At 30.0% G+C, this 21,117-nt stretch overlaps 2 protein-coding genes across 6 annotated transcripts; both read left to right on the plus strand.

Moving 5' to 3' along the window:
• Positions 1-439: 439 nt before the first annotated feature.
• Positions 440-10,038, plus strand: LOC106793453 (long-chain fatty acid transport protein 4-like). Of its 5 annotated transcripts, none has more exons than XM_014760389.1 (14): positions 440-518; positions 799-1,063; positions 5,590-5,740; positions 5,914-6,151; positions 6,465-6,696; positions 6,772-6,973; positions 7,204-7,396; positions 7,495-7,638; positions 7,947-8,084; positions 8,199-8,265; positions 8,356-8,446; positions 8,713-8,866; positions 8,941-8,996; positions 9,072-10,038. In XM_014760389.1, exons 2-14 carry the CDS (start codon positions 942-944, stop codon positions 9,168-9,170), a joined length of 1,887 nt encoding a protein of 628 aa, XP_014615875.1. In that variant the 5' UTR covers positions 440-518; positions 799-941; the 3' UTR covers positions 9,171-10,038. The 5 variants fall into 5 exon arrangements, with proteins under 5 accessions (XP_014615875.1, XP_014615877.1, XP_014615874.1 ...); XM_014760391.1 differs by having other exon boundaries at positions 441-518; positions 840-1,063; XM_014760388.1 differs by lacking the exon at positions 440-518 and adding an exon at positions 569-597.
• A 730-nt stretch (positions 10,039-10,768) lies between these two features.
• On the plus strand, positions 10,769-19,591 carry LOC106793452 (5-oxoprolinase). The gene is made up of 22 exons (XM_014760386.1): positions 10,769-10,942; positions 11,248-11,486; positions 11,747-11,932; positions 12,007-12,245; positions 12,431-12,593; positions 12,670-12,755; positions 12,840-13,041; positions 13,131-13,391; positions 13,473-13,601; positions 13,677-13,878; positions 13,956-14,178; positions 14,262-14,400; positions 14,546-14,823; positions 14,897-15,157; positions 15,228-15,333; positions 15,406-15,573; positions 15,666-15,910; positions 16,005-16,116; positions 16,195-16,419; positions 16,648-16,829; positions 17,000-17,159; positions 19,092-19,591. The coding sequence occupies exons 2-22, from the start codon at positions 11,313-11,315 to the stop codon at positions 19,233-19,235; spliced, it is 3,885 nt and encodes a 1,294-aa protein (XP_014615872.1). The 5' UTR covers positions 10,769-10,942; positions 11,248-11,312; the 3' UTR covers positions 19,236-19,591.
• The last annotated feature ends 1,526 nt before the right edge of the window (positions 19,592-21,117 follow it).

Below are 21,117 nucleotides of genomic sequence, written 5' to 3' on the forward strand. Positions count from 1 at the left end.
TATCGTTTAAGGTGCATAATTTTATACTATACAGTTATCACTGATAATAATAAATAAAAAAATGTTAATTTATTTTTATTATTTTTGATATCGCACAAAGTTAGTCCTTTACGATGATTTTTTTTTTCTTTAACGGAATTAACAAAATAAATAAAAATACTTAAAACAAAAACAAATGAGACAAAAAAAAGTATACAAAGCAAAGTGTCTTGCATCGTTTCGTTCGACTCGTCAAAGAAGAAGAGATCTTTGAACGAGAATGATGAGAATTAATCATCAGAGTGCTAAAAAATTGCATTCTTTTCTACGACGTCGGTTACAGCAATATCCTGCTATGATGGGCACTTAGATCGTATATGAGTTGGTGTAGTCGAGTGTGAGAGAAAGAGGAAGATAGATATAGATACGACGTAGATGTAACGAACGTTGTCGGTTAGTCGTCGCTCGGCTGGCGATTAATTCGCGTGTGTTCGTTATAACTTCTGCCGGTCGAGCTTAGAAAATAAGAAAAAAAGAAAGTAAAACTGTTAAGAAAGAAAGAAACAATTTTAATCGTTATCCAATCGAACAATCTAATAATTATTAATCACATTCTTTGTATTAACTTAATATATTGTATTCTCTTTTAATTTTGTTTCGGAACAGTGTGTGTTTTCGTGAACATTGTGTAGTTTCTTTATTTTTCTTTTTTTCATTTATTATTATTATTATTATAGTTATTATAGTTATTAAGTTTGTTTTTTCTCTTCTTTTTTTTTTTTTTTTTCATCATTCGTTATAATTTTATGCATAAATTAGGAAAAGGAGAAATACAAAAGAACATTTTGATTCTTCGAAAGGCTGCATGCGCCGTAGAGCGTTGGGATCTATCGAGAGAGAGAGAAGAGAGAACAGTTGGAGGTCGGAACTTAAGAAGAACGGCCGTTCGATAGCACGAAAGCATGTCGGCATTTGAACAGATACTCTTCGCTGCGGCGAGCATAGCTATTGGAGGTTTTCTTCTGACAGGAGGACGATGGCGTTTCATTTATGTGCTTTATAAAACAGCTCCTAGAGATATTTTGTGAGTAATTCATTTTAATCGCCTATTTTTCCTATATTTTTTTTGTTTCTCCAAATAGTTTTGCATAGAACGTGCTTGTAATGACGAGTTATTTTTTATTGTCAATGCATATTGTTTCTATTATTATTATTTGTAAGAATCGTTTTATCTGTTTTATGTGAGCATTTAAAGAGCACAAATATTTTTAATTCGTTTAAAATCGTTTTTTAAAGAACATATTTGTATATCGAGTTTATTCGATCGTAAAAAACACGTCAACCACGTTATCATTATATTAATATTACGCAGACGACTTTTTGTTCATACGTTTGAAGCGTACTTGCGTTTTATATCGATTTTTCTTTATAGAATATATTTTGTGTCATATTCGTCACGTGTTAATTACTTATTGTTTACATTATCTACGATCATCTTGGACTTCGAACTTTCCAGTAATTTACTCAAATACATTTCAATTGTGTGAACAATATATCGATCATTTCAATCGAGATTAATTAATATGAGCTTGTAACTATTCTAGAGGAAACCATTGGAACATCTTCTATAATTAGAATGTTTCAACGTGTTTATTTATGAGAACATGAATACGTAATTATAAACAGATTATAAAGTTTAATTATTATTAAAATATGCGTAGAAATGAATATCATGAGACAATTTATGTTTTATATTGTTTTTGATGAACGTCAAAGTTTTTCTCTACATTGTTGTTGTTCGTTATATAAAATTTCTTTTTTTTTTTTTTAATATCTTTATTATTATATGCACAATATAAATACGTATTTATGACTGTTATTAAATATTCATGCGTAATTTAAAGATATTGATGTTTTCTTTTTATAATTATATTATGTATACATTGTGTCACATAGTATCGATTTAAGATTGATTATTTTGTTGGTCGACTAATAAGATGAAAGACAATTACTCGCTTCATTATATGTATATCGTTCTATATATAGCCTAGAAAAAACTTTTCTCGCGTGATTAATGGCCTGTAATAATTTCTACTTTTGTGTTGCGCTTCCAAAGTGTTCGTGTTTAATGTTAGCAAAATATGTAATACGATTTTATGTTTGATTTGTTCGCTATTTGTGAATCATTATAATATTTATCTATAATATTTACGATTTCGATGTAAATACATAGATAGAGACAAAATTTTATTGATTCATTTGTAAGCGTAATATTTAATTGTTAGCGCAACTATAATTGTTATTGGTACCGTTTTCATACAAATAATTTATACATTTCAAGTTAATAATTTTTCGATTTTTGTAAAAGATGTTTTACACAAATGTTTACATATTTATAAGAAATTTATAAAAATATTTATATAACTTATTACGTAACCTATGTATAATTATTTTTTTTTTCATTTTTATGTAATCTCTTTTTGCGAAACTTCGGACGTTGGTCATCTAATTTTGATAATTTTTCTTAATTAGTTGTCATTTAAATTGGATTCACACATTATTATTATTTTTATTCTTAATTATAGCTTAAGATATAGAAATATTCTATATCTTATTTCACTCATTAGTTTTCATTTAATTTATTTTTCATTTGTTTTATGCACATTGAAGATTACAAGTTTTATTTCTTCAGAGTATATGTGAAAGTCTTATTTAATGATAACCTATAAGGAAAGGGTCACTAGTACTTACTAACGTAGATCGAACTGACGGAGTTCGTTGCAACTCACTTGACCTCGATAAAGTCGGGGTCATTGAGCTTAATTATTATGCTGGAGGTGTTGCTGATCCTACATGCACGTATAAAATTCACCGATTGTATTATATATGTGTCTAAGGTCAATCAATCATACTCGATAGGTCGAATCGCAATGTCAAGTTATTACATTTTTGGTATGAACTCAAATCTCCGCTTAATGCGTTTAATCGAATAAAGTTAATCAATTATATTCGTATTCGAAAACTATTTAACATAATATTGCGCTCTCTCGTATTATAATTTTTATTTTAATTCCATTTTTATCCTCTTCATTTTGTTTTCATATCATTGCATTCAAAATACAAAATAAGTATTACAAATAATTTTACATTTTTTTTTTTACCATTATCAATTTGTATACTTAAAATAATTCATGTAAATTTATTTATATTCTACTAATATACCTTTCGTATTATTTGTGAAATATTTTTCATCGACGAATGTTACATATATTGAAATGTACTTTTTTATAAATATTTCTATCCGTAGTTCATTTGTTTGGTTTTTTAGATTTTCATAGTTTAAGGAGTAGTTAACTTGTTAGGTATATCCAGTATGCTTTTTACTGTTAGTAAAGTCTAGTCCCTATCGACGCACGTTGATATTAACAAATGAGCAGTAAGTGAAGCAGATTGACTAAGTGTTGAGTCTTCTTGTGTGACTAACGATTATTGCTAACGAGCATGATAAATGCTTCAGCAATCGTCAATGGCTAACTTCTATCGTACGATACTTTTCTTTTTATTTCGAGTTGTCAGAAAATGTAAGTACATGCATATACATACATATATACAATTACATAAATCTAATTAATGAAAATCATAACGCTTCAATTATTTAAAAAATATTCAAGCGTCGATTTTTAATCCGTTATTCCAAAGAAAATCGTCGGAAGTATTCGCAACAGGTTGATGGATCGTCATATCACATGGTCGCATGTATGATGCGATTAGACTTTGATCCCATTTATTGTCATGGAAACGTTAGGGTGGATCGAAAATTTAACAACTTCCGGTGGATGGACTGATCGTTAGTAGTCGATAATAATAGATTAATGAAAAGAATATTTTTACATTGTAAAAATAATGTTTGCATGTGTAAGAAAAATTAATAAAATACAGGTTGTCTTTTAAAATCATGTTCGAACAAGCGTACTTGAACGTAATGGACGTTTCTTACACACACACACACACGCACACACATATTCACGCGTAAAGATTCAGTTGACATTGACGGTTTTATTGCTTCTCGTTGAACGTAGCTTGTTCCACACAGGAAAACTCGTTTCTAACCACAAAGATTCTGATCGATACGACATTTCTAAATATATTTATCATAAATTTTATACATTTGTGTAAATATAAAATTGATGATATTTGTAATAACTGTTTTTCAAGCAGCGAGGATTCAACGAGAAAATTTATTCTCCTCCATGTCATTCGTTATCTCATTCGGTTCTATTTAATCATTGTGAATATACGTGGTTTAACTTGTAGGGGAACTGTGACTAGTGTCGACTGATAGGAACGAGCTTGCTAACAAAGGCGTAATCTTTCAGGGGACATCGCGAAAATTTGCAATATTTTAAATAAACGTAACCATTTCTTTATATAATAAATTATTTGATAAGAAAAGTTAGAAAAGAAACAATAAAGTATTTTTTTAACACATCAAACAACTTTTCACACATTTGTGTTGTAATAAAAATTAAAATTAATTTAAATAAAATGTTATAACAGTCATTGATATTTTATTCTTCTAAACGAATTTGAAAAAATTATGATAATTAGATAATATTTATCTCGTCATTCTTGTTATTATGTTTTTCGTTTCATTCAAAATTATTATAAGTCACAAGAGGAAGGAGTAAATGAGCGAGTTCGCCGAGCAGGAAGGAACGTTAATTAAAGAAGCGTGGAATGTATATGATTGCCTTAATCGTTGGGAACAATTCACAACTATATGCATGACTTAAATAGAAACATCGGCTTCTCTTTGTTAGTTAAAAATACATTTTGTATTTTGCTAATTAAACATTAACTTTTGACTAATAAATAGAAATGAGTTATTAAACAAAATGTATATACGTAATTATACGTATATAACTATGCATCTTGTGATGTATTAGTATTTATACATTTCATTTAAATTGGAATTAAAATATAATACATTTAAGTATCGTATAATAATCGTTCAAATAATTATAAAGGTATATAAACTCATATATTAGTTTTTTAATGAATTAATATTCTTTCAAATGGATTTGTTCCTTTCAAAGTCCAACCATCTCGGTGAAAAAAAAGAACTATTCTCAGAGTGCTTTTTTTTACATGTAGGTCTGATAGCCATGCACGCACGCGTTCTTTATGAAATTAATCAATTTACATCGATGGGATAAGATGTCGTGCTAGCAAGCATGAAGAAGTGTATTCAGGACTCGTGTTCGTGACCGTGATTCGCTCGTTTTCTCACCCTATTTTTTGTAGAACACAATAGAGTCTCTATGAGACTAAGAATGAATGCAATTGATAGATGAATTATTTATGATCGTGATCTAGTTTGCACGACTAACAGATTTCTTTTGAAATAACAAATTATATAAATATCCTTAGACAATAGAAATTTACGATATCGTAATCTCTCGATTAAGGAAATCGATTGTTATATGAAGATGAATTATATTTGTTGGATTTGATTTATGTTTTTAGAGAATTTTATCTCTACATAGATATTATATATAATATTTAATTTTATATTATATATCTCTGTATATAATTTTTGTTTGTTTCCAGAGGTGCTATTAGATTTATACGAGTGAACATACTCTTGTGGTGGTGGGAAACTCGAGGTTTTACAGTAGCAAGGGTATTTTCAAGATTGACTGAACGTCATCCTGAAAAAATAGCATATATTTTTGAGGATAAAGAATGGACCTATCGGCAGGTAAAGATTTAATAATTTTTTTAATTGAAATATTCTGCAACTAATATATATATATATATATAATTTCACGATTTTAAAATAAAATATATCGAAGTTAAATCACGAAGATTAAATATTATCATTTTCTGCAAAAAAAAAAAAATTAATCAAATTTGATTCTCGTCATATTATAGCTCGAAGAATTCAGCAACAGAATAGGACGTTATTTTCGCACGCGATCACTTTCACGGGGGGATAGCGTAGCCTTAGTTATGGAAGGTCGTCCAGAATACATTGGAACTTGGTTGGGTCTTAGCAAGGTCGGTTTCGTCGGTGCTCTTATCAATACCAATCTTCGACAAGAAGTTTTAATCCATAGTATTAAAACAGCAAACTGCAAGGCTCTCATCTTTGGTTCTGAACTCAAAGACGGTAAGAAACTTTTCTTTCTAATTAATTCGTGGGGTACTTTATAATTCGAAAATTTTAAATATATTTTATCAAACATCCAAAAGATCAACAGTAAACTTTAACAAAACTAAATATATTGCTAAAGTGATATAATGTCAATAAAGTATTTAAAAAGATAATTATTTTATTCTAAATACTCTCGAGACAGAATGTAAAAACATATTTCAAAATTAGGATAATGTTAAAGTACTTTTCAAGAAAAATAAATGATTTGAAATTAGTCGGATACAAGGGACATTGATTATAAAAATAATCAAGGCTATATTCTTTTTAGCGGTACGTGATATAAAGGACAAATTACCAGAGTTGACATTGTTTCAATGGTCAGAACACGAAGATGTATCTATATTAGAGGGAGCAATAGATTTAAACAAAGAAATCCTCAGTTTAGATCCAGAACCTCCTCTCAAAGAAATGGCTTTAGGTACTCCTCGTGACAAGTTGATATATATTTATACGTCTGGTACAACTGGAATGCCAAAGGCAGCTGTTATAAATAATCTCAGGTATGTTGAGTATTTTACTAAATATTTCTTCATAAAAATGAAATTACGTATTATAGAAAAATTGGATTCTTTCAGGTATATGTTAATGGCTTATGGCGTTTATTCCATGCTGGCTCTACGTTCAGATGATCGAATTTACAATTCTTTACCTCTCTATCATACTGCTGGAGGTATTATTGGAGCTGGACAACCATTGCTTACAGGAATAACTGTTGTTCTTCGTAGACGTTTCAGTGCCTCGAAATTTTGGTCCGATTGCGTTCATTATGAATGTACCGTAAGTAAATTTTTATTGTAAAAAAATAGAAATAAAATTATTATTATTATTATTATTATTTATATTTATAAAAATATAAATTTAATAATAACTAATAAATTTGTTTTTAATTTTAAACATATACACAAATTAATTGAATACTTTTATTATAACTTTATGGATCGATCAATAAGTTATGTAAATATTTGTAGTATTACCCCATTGACCAAATAAATATTTTTTATTTTCAGATTGCTCAGTACATCGGAGAAATTTGCCGATATCTTTTAACTGTTCCCCCAAGTTCTTATGACACAACCCATAAAGTAAGACTCATGTATGGGAATGGTCTAAGGCCACAAATTTGGAAGCCTTTCGTTGAGAGATTTGGCGTTAAACAAATCGGTGAATTTTATGGTGCTACGGAAGGAAACTCTAATCTCGGTAATTTATTTTCTATTTTTTTTTCGACAAACTTAACGAAGCAATTCAACGTATAATTAGATTTACTATGTTCATTATTATTCGCGTTTATATCGTAGTGAACATCGATAATAGAGTCGGTGCAGTTGGATTTGTACCAAGGTTTGCTGGTAATCTCTACCCAGTTACCTTGTTGAGAGTCAATGAAGAAACTGGAGAACCGATTAGAGGACCTGAAGGGTTTTGTGTACCTTGTAAGCCTGGTATGTTTAAAATACAAATATTTATTAATATTTTAAGAAAATGCTCGATGTTATGTTCAAAGATTTCATATTTTTCAAATTGCAATCATTGTTGTAATTATTTTTGAATATTTGTTTATCTCTACATTTTTAAAATAAAATATATACAAATCAAAGCACGAGGAATGTATCCTTTTTTTTTATGTCATGTAAATTATTATAATTAAATTCCAGTCGGATATATTGGTACCTACAATATATTTAGAATTAAATTTGTTTAAGTTCATCTTCGATTAAAACAATAATTTTCTTTGCTTTCAATGATTTAGGTGAGCCTGGTGTCTTCGTTGGAAAAATAAATCCGCGCAAGGCTGTGAACGATTTCAGTGGTTATGCTGATAAGAAGGCATCAGAACAGAAGATCATACGTGATGTCTTCAAAAAGGGTGATCGTGTCTTCAATACCGGTCGGTTGAAATAATAAGACAAAAAATTAAAAAAAAAAAAAAAAAAATGCGGTCATTTTGTACGACCAACTGAGAAATCATCTATGCCATGACTAAACCGCGTTTTTCGAACAGGTGACATTTTGGTCATGGATGAATTGGGATACTTCTACTTCAAAGATAGAACTGGTGACACGTTCAGGCATGTATTGTATTTTCGACGTTCAAATGTTATACTCAACGTTTGTTTCATTTATGGAATTAACTTTTTTCTCAAATGATTGTTTATTAGGTGGCGTGGAGAAAACGTAGCCACTTCTGAAGTCGAAGCAGTGGTTAGTAACGTTATAGGTCTCAAGGATACAGTCGTTTATGGCGTCGAAGTGAGTCATTTATTTTTAATTTTTATTTTCTATTTAAATTTATGTAATTAAATAATTTATAATAATATATAATTTTCTTTTTTATGATTTTCGTTGTAATATTTGATGGTAGTTTAAAATTCTTTCAATATTTCAATAGAAAGTTTATTATGCTTTAAATGAAAAAACCAAACGAGAACTACTGTTTAACAATAAAACGTAGCTACGTAAATTGGTTTTACGACAATAACTTTAAATGTCTTCTAACGCAATATAATTGTTGACAGGTACCTGGAAATGAAGGTAAGGCTGGCATGGCTGCTATTTATGATCCAGAAGGATCTTTAAATTTAAAAGAATTAGCTGACGGTGTGAAAAAAGTTCTTCCTACCTACGCTCGACCACTTTTCGTTCGTGTCCTCTCGAAACTACCTATGACTGGTAATTTGTGTGATAAAATCTATAATTAACTTATCGAAGATATTTTTTTGGTGTTATCAATATCTTTTTAACAGGTACCTATAAGTTGAAGAAGAAGGATCTTCAATCCGAAGGTTTTGATATTACAAAGGTATAGACATTGAATCGATTATTTTTTTAATAATCAGCTTTACAAAGTTTTATTTATCAAATGTTGTTCATATAGTTTGTAGATCCAATTTATTTCCTTGATCGGACGGGCACGTACGTGAAACTGACAGATGATTTATACAAGAACATTATTGAAGAAACAGTTCAGATATAGGAGTTCTTTTCTTTTTTTTTTTGTTGGATTAAATTATGAACATATTTTTATATCGAAACGTTGTCAAGAAATTTGAAGATAAGTGTGATTGCAAAAGATTATTTAGATACTCGTCGAGATTAACGCGCTCAAGAAATTAATCGCACAATAAATCACATTGTTAAACTTATTATTAATATACAAAAAAAAAACAACCAGTGATGAGACGAACGTGCCAAAAATAAGAAGGAAAATTTTGTTAAAAAGTGTTGGTATATTTTGTATAAACTATCTAAGATATTCTTTATTAAATTGATAAATTAGTATATGTTTATAAGATATTTAATATTGTTACGTCCTGAGTGCGTTTTCTTTTTTTTTTTTACTGCCCACGTTCCTTGTTGAAGGCTGAACACGTGTAATATAAGATATAACATGAGCTCTGTTTATGACTCATTTAACAAATTTAGATGTTAATAATTTAAATATTTAACATCTTGTGCCCGTTTTTTTATAAATATTGTTGAATTTTGCCAAGACTACGTGTATTCTTATTATTTTAAAAGATAACAAATTTTCTTAAAGATTACACTTCGTTAAAATATTGAAATGTATTATTTCGTAATACAACCAACTTGTTGCAAGATCTTAAACCAATTAGCTTTGTTAGGGATTAATATTTATATTAATATCTGTGTGAAAAAAGATTGGCTATACCAAAGAGTAAATGCAGCAGAAAGTATAGATTGATAAAGTTAGAAGAAAAGGCTCATGGGGGTCAAAAAGCGTCAATTCTTAATCTTAATTCTATCCTGTAAATTCATTCTTTGATTAATTATTAAGTCCGTATTCTGTAATAATTAATAAATTTGTTTATTAAATTTTGAAGTGTTGGTAATAGATTAATAAGTATAAAAAGAAAATCGGTTAATCAGGAACTCTGTTACATTTATTTAAAATATTCTATATTCTCTGTTAATTTTAACTAGTCGACGTTTACGTATTATTGAAACAAGGTTTGTTCAAACAAATTTTATTTTACGTCGCAGGGCGTAACAATTGTTTTTTCACAATTATATGACGATACTCAATGTCACTGAAAAAACTTACGAATTTTACACGTAAAAGAAGGAACAATGATCGTGACGTAGTAGATATTATAAAGATAACATATTATATCTATATGAGTTTGATATTTTTAGTATCACATCACAACTGCTTCGTTGAAATAAACTTCTTCACTTAATAAAACACATTTTTGGATTTAATCGATGACTTCGCGGAAGTCAAAAAACGTTTTATTTTATAGGAGTAATATTTTAATGCAAATTTTTGTCTTATTAATTAAAAATAAGAATATAACTTGAAATTATTATTAAGAAATATTCAGTCATTTAAATAAATTTTAATGACTATTTTTATCGACAATATTTATTAATTAAAATTAAATATAAATTATTCGAAAATATTTTCTCCGTTTTTCTTATCAAATACTATCGATATCACATTAAATCGAGACAGATATATAACACAAATATAGTCAAATCAAATATGATTATTCTATTTATATTTGAAACGATTTTTTTTTCCCCATCACGCAGTAGAATACTAACCATATTGCTTCACGTCGTGACGTTAATATTACATAAGTGGCTGTCTCCAATCAGATAACGAACTACCGACAAATTTTCCGACAAACTGACACGAGTTGGCGCTTTTTATCAGTGTTACCAGCGTCGTTTAGTATTAACTCTTTGGAAAACAAATTTGATCGGTAAAATTTACGAATTTACGTAAGTATCACGTGTTTTATTAATTATCAACGTCAATGAAATTTTATTTTAAATTAATGTTTAGCACAGTACGATCTAAAAATAAAGATAATAAAATTTGGACGATTGGATAGATCTGTTTTTATTTCAATGATACTTTAGAAATGTTGATAAAACAAAGTGAGATATAAATTATGTTTAATTTTGAAAACTGTGCGCAGTCTCGAAGAGAATGGAATTGAATTGACATTGTTAATTTATCAAATTGGTACTATATTAGTCAAACAGATGGTTTATTCGTTATCTATATGAATTATTTGAACTAGGTTTTCTTCTACATATCGCTGAACAAATGCATTTAAATCTTGCTTATTAATTGGTCCACGTTACAATGGTGAACATGGAAAATGAAAAATTTGCATTTGCAATCGATCGTGGTGGTACTTTTACCGACATCTACGCAAGATGTCCTGGCGGGAAAATTAGAGTTATGAAGTTATTATCCGTTGATCCTGCTAATTACGAGGATGCGCCTCGCGAAGGAATTCGTAGGATACTCGAACAGGTGCTCAAGATTTGCATGTTTAGTTATTTATATTTATTTTATATTTTTTTTCTGTGTTTATGTTATATATTTTTATAATATTTATTTATATTATTTACGAAGAAAATTATCCTCCATTTAAGATATTGAAAGTAACAATTTTTCAATAATTCGTAATCTTTGCTTGTTTCATCTCGTATTTTTTTTGTAGAAATTAATTTAAATTAAAAAAAAAACTATTTTTGTTGTTGCAAAAATATTGACGAGTAATAAGATTGTAGGAAACTGGAGTGAAAATGAACGGTGAAGTTGATACTTCCAAAATAGCTTGGATTCGAATGGGTACAACAGTGGCTACAAATGCGTTGCTCGAACGCAAAGGGGCTAAAATGGCGCTAATATTAAACGAAGGTTTCAAAGATATTCTTTTTATTGGCAATCAAGCAAGGCCAAACATCTTTGACTTGGTTTGTATTATTATAAAATAATTATTTTTTTCTGTACTTTTATCCAATATTAAAAATAATGATTGTCATCGCAGGAAATAGTAACACCAGAAGTTTTATATAAAAAAGTAGTGGAAGTAAAATGTAGGGTAATACCAGCACTACCAGGAAGATGTCAACTTGTCAAAGATCCCTGGAGAAAAGTAAAAGGTTCGACAGGTGAAGATTTGTTCATCATACAAGAATTGAACGAAGAGAAGTTGAAAGAAGATTTGTTGGAATTGAAACAATCAGGAATCGAAAGTATTGCTGTAGTCTTGGCACACAGTTATACGTAAGTTTCATTACAAAAAATATATATTTAAACTCTATTTATACTATAAAATAAGTCATAAAATTAATTTAAACAATTTTTTGATTTAACTAATTGTCATAATTACCGGCATATATGTTTAAAAACAAATTAATACAACAAGTTTGTTTCTACAAGAAATAAAAGTTTACTGATATATTTTTTAGATACGCTGAGCACGAAATCAGAGTTGGCCAATTGGCTAAAGAACTCGGCTTTTCTCAAATATCTCTTTCTCATCAAGTAATGCCGATGACTAGGATCGTTCCACGTGGATTTACGACTTGTGCTGATGCTTATTTAACACCACATATCAAACAATATCTACAGGTATCTCAATAATACCAATATCATTTAATCACATGCTTCGTAAAAACATTTTCACTCTGATATTCTCTATTTTTAGGGTTTTTCTTCTAAATTTAAGAACAATTTGGAAGGTGTTAACGTTTTATTCATGCAAAGCGATGGTGGATTAACTCCTATGGATTCGTAAGTTTAAAACGAAACTTAAAAAAAAAATAAAATAGAAAGTAAATTTTGAACGGTTTGTTAATTAAATTTATTCGAATTTAGATTTAATGGGTCACGAGCCATATTGTCTGGTCCTGCTGGCGGTGTCGTTGGATATGCCATGACAACTTATGGTAAAGAAACCGATCTACCTGTAATTGGCTTCGATATGGGAGGAACTTCGACTGATGTCAGTCGTTATGGTGGAAGTTACGAACACGTTTACGAAAGCACTACAGCTGGTGTAACGATACAAGCGGCTCAGGTACAAAAAAAAAGAAATATTATAACAATTTCGGTGGTTGGTATAAAAATATCTGAATTATATAGTAAAGAAATAAAATTGGGTTTAAGTTGGACGTAAACACAGTTGCGGCTGGAGGTGGATCAATGCTTTTCTTCAGGTCGGGTCTCTTCGAGGTAGGACCTGAAAGTGCTGGAGCTCATCCTGGACCTGCCTGTTATAAGAAGAATGGTCCACTGGCAGTAACCGATGCAAATTTAACCTTGGGTAGATTACTTCCTGAATATTTCCCACAAATTTTTGGCCCTAACGAGAACGAACCTTTGGATAAACCTCGAACTATGGAAGCTTTTGAAAAACTTACTTATGAGGTTGTCATATCTTTTCAATCAACATTTTAATAAATCTCATGATCGAAGTGATCTAAAATTGATATTTCGTTTTTATTACAGATCAATGAGTTTTTGATACGTGAAGGTTTGAGATCCGAATCTGATAAAATGACGATCGAAGAAGTTGCGATGGGATTTATCAAAGTTGCTAATGAAACCATGTGTCGACCAATTCGTGCTCTAACTCAAGTATTATTATTTTCTAAGATCTATTTTGAGCAATCAAGAATAAAGTCGATACTAATATTAATTTTTTTTAATTAGGCTAAGGGATACGATACATCACGTCATGTATTAGCGTGTTTTGGTGGAGCTGGTGGTCAACATGCATGTGCTATAGCTCGAACACTCGGTATGAGCACTGTTTTTGTTCACAAATATGCCGGAATTTTGTCCGCTTATGGTATGGCTTTGGCCAATGTTGTGGAAGAAGCTCAAGAACCCAGTGCTGAGATCTATGAAAAAAGTAATTGTTTAAGCGTCAATATTTAAAGTTATTTAAGTTTTTAACGGTGAATTCATGAGATATTATTTTTCGTTTAGGTTCTTTCCAACGATTGGATGAACGTTTAGATATTCTTGCTGAAAGAGCAAGAAACAAGTTGGTTCAACAGGGTTTTGACCATTCTCAGATACATGTAGAATCATTTTTGCATTTACGTTATGAAGGTACTGATTGTGCTTTGATGTGTACAGCGAAACTTGACTCTGAAAATTCTTTGGAATCACCGAAACACGGCGATTTTCTTGCAACATTTTTAGAAAGGTTCGTTAAATTTATATTATAACTTTACAATTAATTATACACTATTGTTTAATCTAATCAAATTTGGATTTAATTTCTTTTAGATATCAAACAGAATTTGGGTTTACTATGCCCAATCGAAAGATTCTTGTGAACGATATCAGAGTCCGTGGAATAGCAAGAACAACGATAACCGAGGATAAAACTCTACCACCATTCTCTAAACCTGCTAAAACCGAAAAAGTTCGTCCTACCTTCAATGATACTTCAAATAATAACAATAAATAATATCTTCATAATAAATAAATTATTCATCTTTAATTTTTTAGTTGATTATGCAACCATAGACATCGAATCAAATTAATTAAATAAATTTTATATGTTTCAGTCAACTATGGTGTACTTTGAGGGAGGATATCAAGATACTAAAGTTTATCAATTAACTTCACTATCACCAGGACACATTATACAAGGTCCTGCGATAATCATGGACAGTTTGAGTACTCTATTAATAGAGCCTGATTGTACAGCATCTATTACTTCTAAAGGAGACATCAAAATTATCATTGGCAAAGGAATTCATACAAAAGTAACAACCGATTTGGATACTATTCAACTTAGTATTTTTTCTCATCGTTTTATGAGTATCGCTGAACAAATGGGAAGGTAAATTTATTCAAATTTATTTTGTTTACAATAAACACGATTTATTAAAAAATATTTAATATAAATTGTTTAGAATCTTGCAAAGAACTTCTATTTCGACGAACATTAAGGAACGATTAGACTTTTCTTGTGCTGTGTTTGGACCAGATGGTGGTCTTGTTTCAAACGCTCCACATATACCAGTTCATTTGGGTGCTATGCAAGAAACGGTTCAGTATCAAATGAAAGCTTTTAAAGGGAAATTTACGCGTGGAGATGTAATACTTTCTAATCATCCTTCAGCTGGTGGCTCACATCTTCCAGATCTTACCGTCATTACACCGGTATTCTATAGGCGAGTGTTCAATTAATTCCATTTGTGTCTAAATAAACAAATTTTATGATTTGTGAATTAATTTTCATAGGGATGTGGAACAACCGGTGTTCTTTGTTGCTAGTCGTGGTCATCATGCTGATATAGGTGGAATAACGCCAGGTTCAATGCCTCCAAATTCGACCACGTTGCTTCAAGTAAAATTCAAATTTATCTATAATGTATAAAATATAAGAACTTTATTATGGTTATCTTATTTATATTGTTAGGAAGGTGCAGCATTTAAAAGCTTCTTGCTTGTTCACAAAGGTGTTTTTCGAGAAAAAGAATTAATAGAAGCTTTAATGGAACCTGCCAAGATTCCAGGAAGTTCAGGCACTAGAAATCTTTCTGATAATTTGAGCGATCTTAAAGCACAAATAGCTGCTAATCACAGAGTAAGTTATATTTACATATATTATATTTGTAAAATACGTTAGTAAATTGTACATTTATGAGGATTATGAAATGAATTATTTTACAATTAAAGGGATCACAATTGGTAAACGAACTGATCGATATTTATGGTCTTGATGTGGTTCAAGCTTACATGGGACACATTCAACAAAATGCCGAGTTTGCTGTTAGAGATATGCTGAAGTTAGTCGGTAATAATGTACTTCAGCAGAGTGGGAGTAGCAGTGTTACCGCAGTCGATTATCTAGACGATGGTAGCCCAATTAAGTTACGATTAGATTTTGACGTTGAGAAGGGTGAAGCAGTTTGCGATTTCACGTAAGTTTAAACTTCTTATCTAACTAGTTAAATTTTGAATTCACGAATAAGTGACATTTGAAATGTAAAAAATTCCTATCAATTTAATTTACAGTGGAACTGGATATGAAGTTTGGGGTAATTGTAATGCACCACGTGCTGTAACACTTTCTGCTCTTATTTATTGTCTCAGATCTATCGTTGGCCGTGACGTACCGTTAAATCAAGTAAGAAATATTTTATAGAATAAGTAAACTCTACAATTTTCTAGTCGAATACATTTATGAGATTATAATTTTTCATAGGGATGCTTGAAACCTGTCAAAGCTATTATTCCCAAGGGCTCTCTCCTGGATCCATCAGATGAAGCTGCTGTAGTAGGCGGTAATGTTCTGACATCTCAGCGAGTCGTTGATGTTGTTTTGCAAGCATTTGGAGCTTGTGCTGCTTCTCAAGGATGTATGAACAATGTTACGCTTGGTACTGTAGAATGGGGCTATTACGAAACTGTTGCTGGTGGCAGTGGAGCTGTAAGAGAATCACACTTCATAGATCATTTGATTTTTATAACAAAGCAATTAATTTCCATATATCTTTTTTTTATTTCCTATTTACTTTTTATGCTTCTAAACAAGGAATCAAATACTTCGTAAGACATCATTATTATTTAATTTTTGTTTATTTATTTTATTATTCATTTATAAATTACATATAATGTATTAGAAATAATAATGGAGATATATGTATATAATATCAAGGGCCCAACTTGGGATGGTAGAGGTGGCGTTCACACACACATGACCAACACACGAATTACTGATCCAGAAATATTAGAACTACGTTATCCAGTGATACTAAATAAATTCTCTCTTCGTCCTGGAACTGGTGGTGAGGGTGCTCATCGTGGTGGTGATGGTGTCATACGAGAAATGACTTTCAGGTGCATTAAAAAATATTCTGAACAAATGATTTTTCAAATTTGTTAACAATATGAAAACAGGAATAGAAAAAACTTGAGCTTCCTGTAATTCGAAACTGAAAATAAGTTTAATTATACTCTCATATTTATTATATAATTATATATTTTTGTATTTTGAATATATTTTTTAGGTCTCCAATGACGTTGTCGGTATTAACTGAAAGACGAGTCCATTGTCCTCCAGGCTTAGCGGGTGGTTCACCGGGTGCTCGTGGCAAAAATACTCTCAGGAGGATGGATGGAAGAATAATCAATTTAGGTCCGAAAACAGCTGTGCCCGTTCATGCTGGGGTAAGATTCGTCTATTTTTATCATCTGTTAGTCAATTTTCACGGTTACTTAAGAGACATCGTGCCTTGATCTATTTTAAGCTTTCTTTAATTCTTTAAGACTCTCTAACAGTTTCTCATTTTAATGTATTTCACTATTTATTCTATCGGATGTATATGTATATATATTCAATTAAAAATTACTTTTTTCTTTTAGTTTTAAATAATAATTACAATATGAACAAAACGTTTTAATTAATTACTATATTTATTTAACTTTTTTGTTTGTTTATTTTAAAAAACCTAATAATTCTTTTGCTTCTGGACCTAATAATATTGTTAAACTTGTTTTTTTTAAAGAATAAAGTGATTCAAAATAGTGAAATATAAAAAAAAGAAAAGATATATTGTCTTCTTTGAAGGTAGTGCAGAAAAGAGGATAAGAACTCGTAGAGTAATAGCTTTGCGAAGACACCAAGCAAAAATGTGCCTTCTTCAGACATAGACTTTTTAAAATTCGTATGAAAGGGAAGCAAAAGGAGTATAAGGAGAGATACAAAAAAAATAAGAGGGAAAAAAAGGGAGAGAGAGAGAGAGAGAGAGAGAGAGAAAGAGTAAGGATAGCTATGTTCCGGTTTTTTTATATAGCCTCGTAAAGATTTTATCTCGGTAGATGCGATCTGCTTTTCCCGTCTGCTCTTAAAAATCCCACTCGAGTTTCCTGCATGTGCGTTTTCATACAAAGAACGACATCATTTTTGTGAAATTTATGGTTGTTATTAGATAACGATCGACGTTTACGCATCTCATCATTTTTTTCGAAAAGAAAACCAATTTTTCCTTTGTGAACGTAAGTTTTATAAAATATATATAAACGTTTAAACAAATAATATTTGTATAAAATATATTTCGATATATGTGTTGTTAATATTATGACAGTGGACTAATGTAAGAAAAAACGAGAACAAAATTGATTTTATGATTTAATTTATACATTACAATTATTAATATTTAAAATTATATTTAAATTAATTGTGTTATACAATATATCATAAAATCAATTTTTTTCCTAGTTTTGATTTGTTTCACAGTTATGATTAAATATACATATGAATTAATTAATTCTTTCTTTTTTTTTTTTCTTACTATTTTAAATGACGTATATGTTTATTATTTATTATTCTAATTCACGATTAATTCATTAAACCAGCAAATTTCTAATTCCAATTAGAAAGTACCGTTTGCTTTCTAGTCTTTTTTAACGACTTGTATGACAACTACGTAAGTTTGAGTAGTTACATTACTACCAACGATTCACTGTTGAAGATTCTTTTTCTATAGTAATTGTCCATTCGTGTTTACACCAGTAGTAAAAGCTTTGAGGTTTATCAGAGCAGCAGTAATCGTATCTCTATTCGTGAATCTTATACACCCTCTTGTCCGTCTCGAGTTCTCGCGATTGATGCGCAAAAGCAGAAACACCAAAAGATCGCTATTTTTTTTCTATTTTTCTTTCTTTCTCTCACCCTCTCTCTCTCTCTTTCTTTTTCGTAGTCATTCTAATGTAAGACGCTTTGTTCTCGGTTCTTCATTTAATGCTTCTACTTTCGAATAGAAAAAAAAGATTCGTTGCTGAAAACACAACGACAAAATTATAATAGTACATACAGGGTGCTTCATTAGCTGAAAAAAAGTCACCTAAATATTTCTGTTTTTTTTTTGTTTATAATATGAAAGATGTTTAACACAAGACGTATTTTGATTAGTTTCAAAAGAGGTAAATCATCGGGAAAACAAAGTTTCTTGTAGAGTAATTATTTAATGGATTTTTTTAAGATCATCTGATAAAATTATAATTACCAGTTGTATGAACATGGGAGTATAAAAAATGTAAAAATAAGAAGAATATAGAGTAAAGAAGTAAAAAAAAAATATGTATTCTCATATTTCACAGGATACTTTCATCCTAGAAACACCCGGTGGTGGTGGTTACGGTTCCCTCGATACAAAGCAACCAATTTTTATGAGGGCAACATCTCGAACGTTCGTCGAACGTGGAAGCGTTTTCGAGTATAGAAAAGCTCAGGAATCTGTATAACGTAAAGTTAAGTTTTACAAAATCTATTTAATCTGTTCGTTACTACATTGGTTACGAGTTACTCGTCATGTAACGGTTCTTCCTCCTAAATGTACATGTATATCTATGAAAGTTTATATAGCAAGGCAGGAGAATTTGGTAATAGTTACTTACAAACTATGCACGTGGAAGAGGAAGGAGGTGTAGGGATTATCGGGAGCTTGATACACTTGAAAGGATATCTCAACGTACACGACAGGTTTACGAAGTTTAGTTAACTTTGATAGGAAGAATGTGTCGTTCTAGATTTATAATAAACTTCTAAGGAACTTATTACTATTATTATTATTATTATTATTATATATATATATATTATTATTTGTGTAGGATACTGAATTGAAAAAATAAAATTGAAAGATTATTTTTAATTATAGTTATTATCAGCGATATTTTATATAAAGCCAATATTGTTCAAATAAAGTTGATCGTATATCGATTTATATCTGAAAAGTGTTAAAATTCTAACGAATATTCATATTTACAATTAATTTCATTTTTTTATTGATTAATTTTTTCGATTTATTATATCCTCCAAGGTTTCCTCCGATCCTAAAGATTTATTTATAATGGGAATCTAGAAGAGGATTTTGGTAAGTTATCTTTTATTATTCACATAATCAAACGAGATATATTAATGAATTTATTCGTATAAATATTCTTGCAATGTAATCGTTTTGATGGCTTCAGAAATTCATTATTAAATATGAAGATTATTAATTAAACTGAAAATCTCGAATACGTCAATTTGTAGGCATATTAAGCTTGCTGTAGTTAGTTTGCTCATCAGATTTATTGGCTAATTTGATTTGCGATGGCCCACGCAAACGGTCTCTTCGTCAGTCTTCCATTTCCGGTTTGAGTAATTACTATTACTGTTCGTAATGTCATCACCGTGACCTACATATGAAGTACAGGATGGTCTTTGTAATTACCTTTCAATGAAATAACCTTTGAGAATCCGTTAAGTGCAGGCTTTTACGTTAGGCGACATCGTTCTAAGGCTATAACGATTATGTTAATGATAGTACTAACATTTAAAACGTTCGTGATCGCAGTCCATAAACCTAAACGCACGTAATAATACGTATTCATTTAAATATACATGTATATTTGTGTTTAGTTAGTTAGTTTAATTACATGTGTATATTTTCTATGTATATTAGAAACCTTTTTCTTACAAATTATTAATTATTAGTCTGGGATTATGAAATTTTAGTCATCTTTATAATTATTAGAAAAAGGAGATTGATCATCGTTTAGAATCAATTTTTCTACAAATTTTTGAAATATTTATTTAGAGTCATGTGCGTTAAATTTATATTAAAATTTTATTAAAATTAAAAAACTTATGATTGTGATTCATAAAACTAAAATATTACGTACCCGTCAATTTTATTCTGTTTTCTTATCATTAGATAAAAAATCACATTGTTATGTTAATTATATTTTTAAATAGATTATTATAAAAAATGCGATTTCCAGTATTTTTATAACACTTATCTCGTATTTGAGATACAAAAAAGGACAAAGAAGATAACGCACGGAATAGATACTGAAACCACTGCATTAGGATTCAAGGAAGGTAGGTGCAAAGGTTCGTTCACAATTAGCCGGATTGAATGAGCGTCTAATATTGTTGCGATTACGTGCTACAACGGAGCAGTTCTCTGTAAACCCCTTTACCCCGTCAACCCTCCCCCTTCTTCCAAATTGCAACCGGAAAAAAAGCATTGTAGCTTTCTTTCATTGGACTTTACTTGTGAAAGGAAGAAAATTTTGTGTCGACTATAACGAAACGAATCAAACGAATCAAACGAATCTTTTCGAGACAATTTAAGATTGA

This window comes from Polistes canadensis, unplaced genomic scaffold (genome assembly GCF_001313835.1).
Source record: "Polistes canadensis isolate GaletaPanama2010 unplaced genomic scaffold, ASM131383v1 scaffold_14, whole genome shotgun sequence".
Lineage (NCBI taxonomy): Eukaryota > Metazoa > Arthropoda > Insecta > Hymenoptera > Vespidae > Polistes > Polistes canadensis.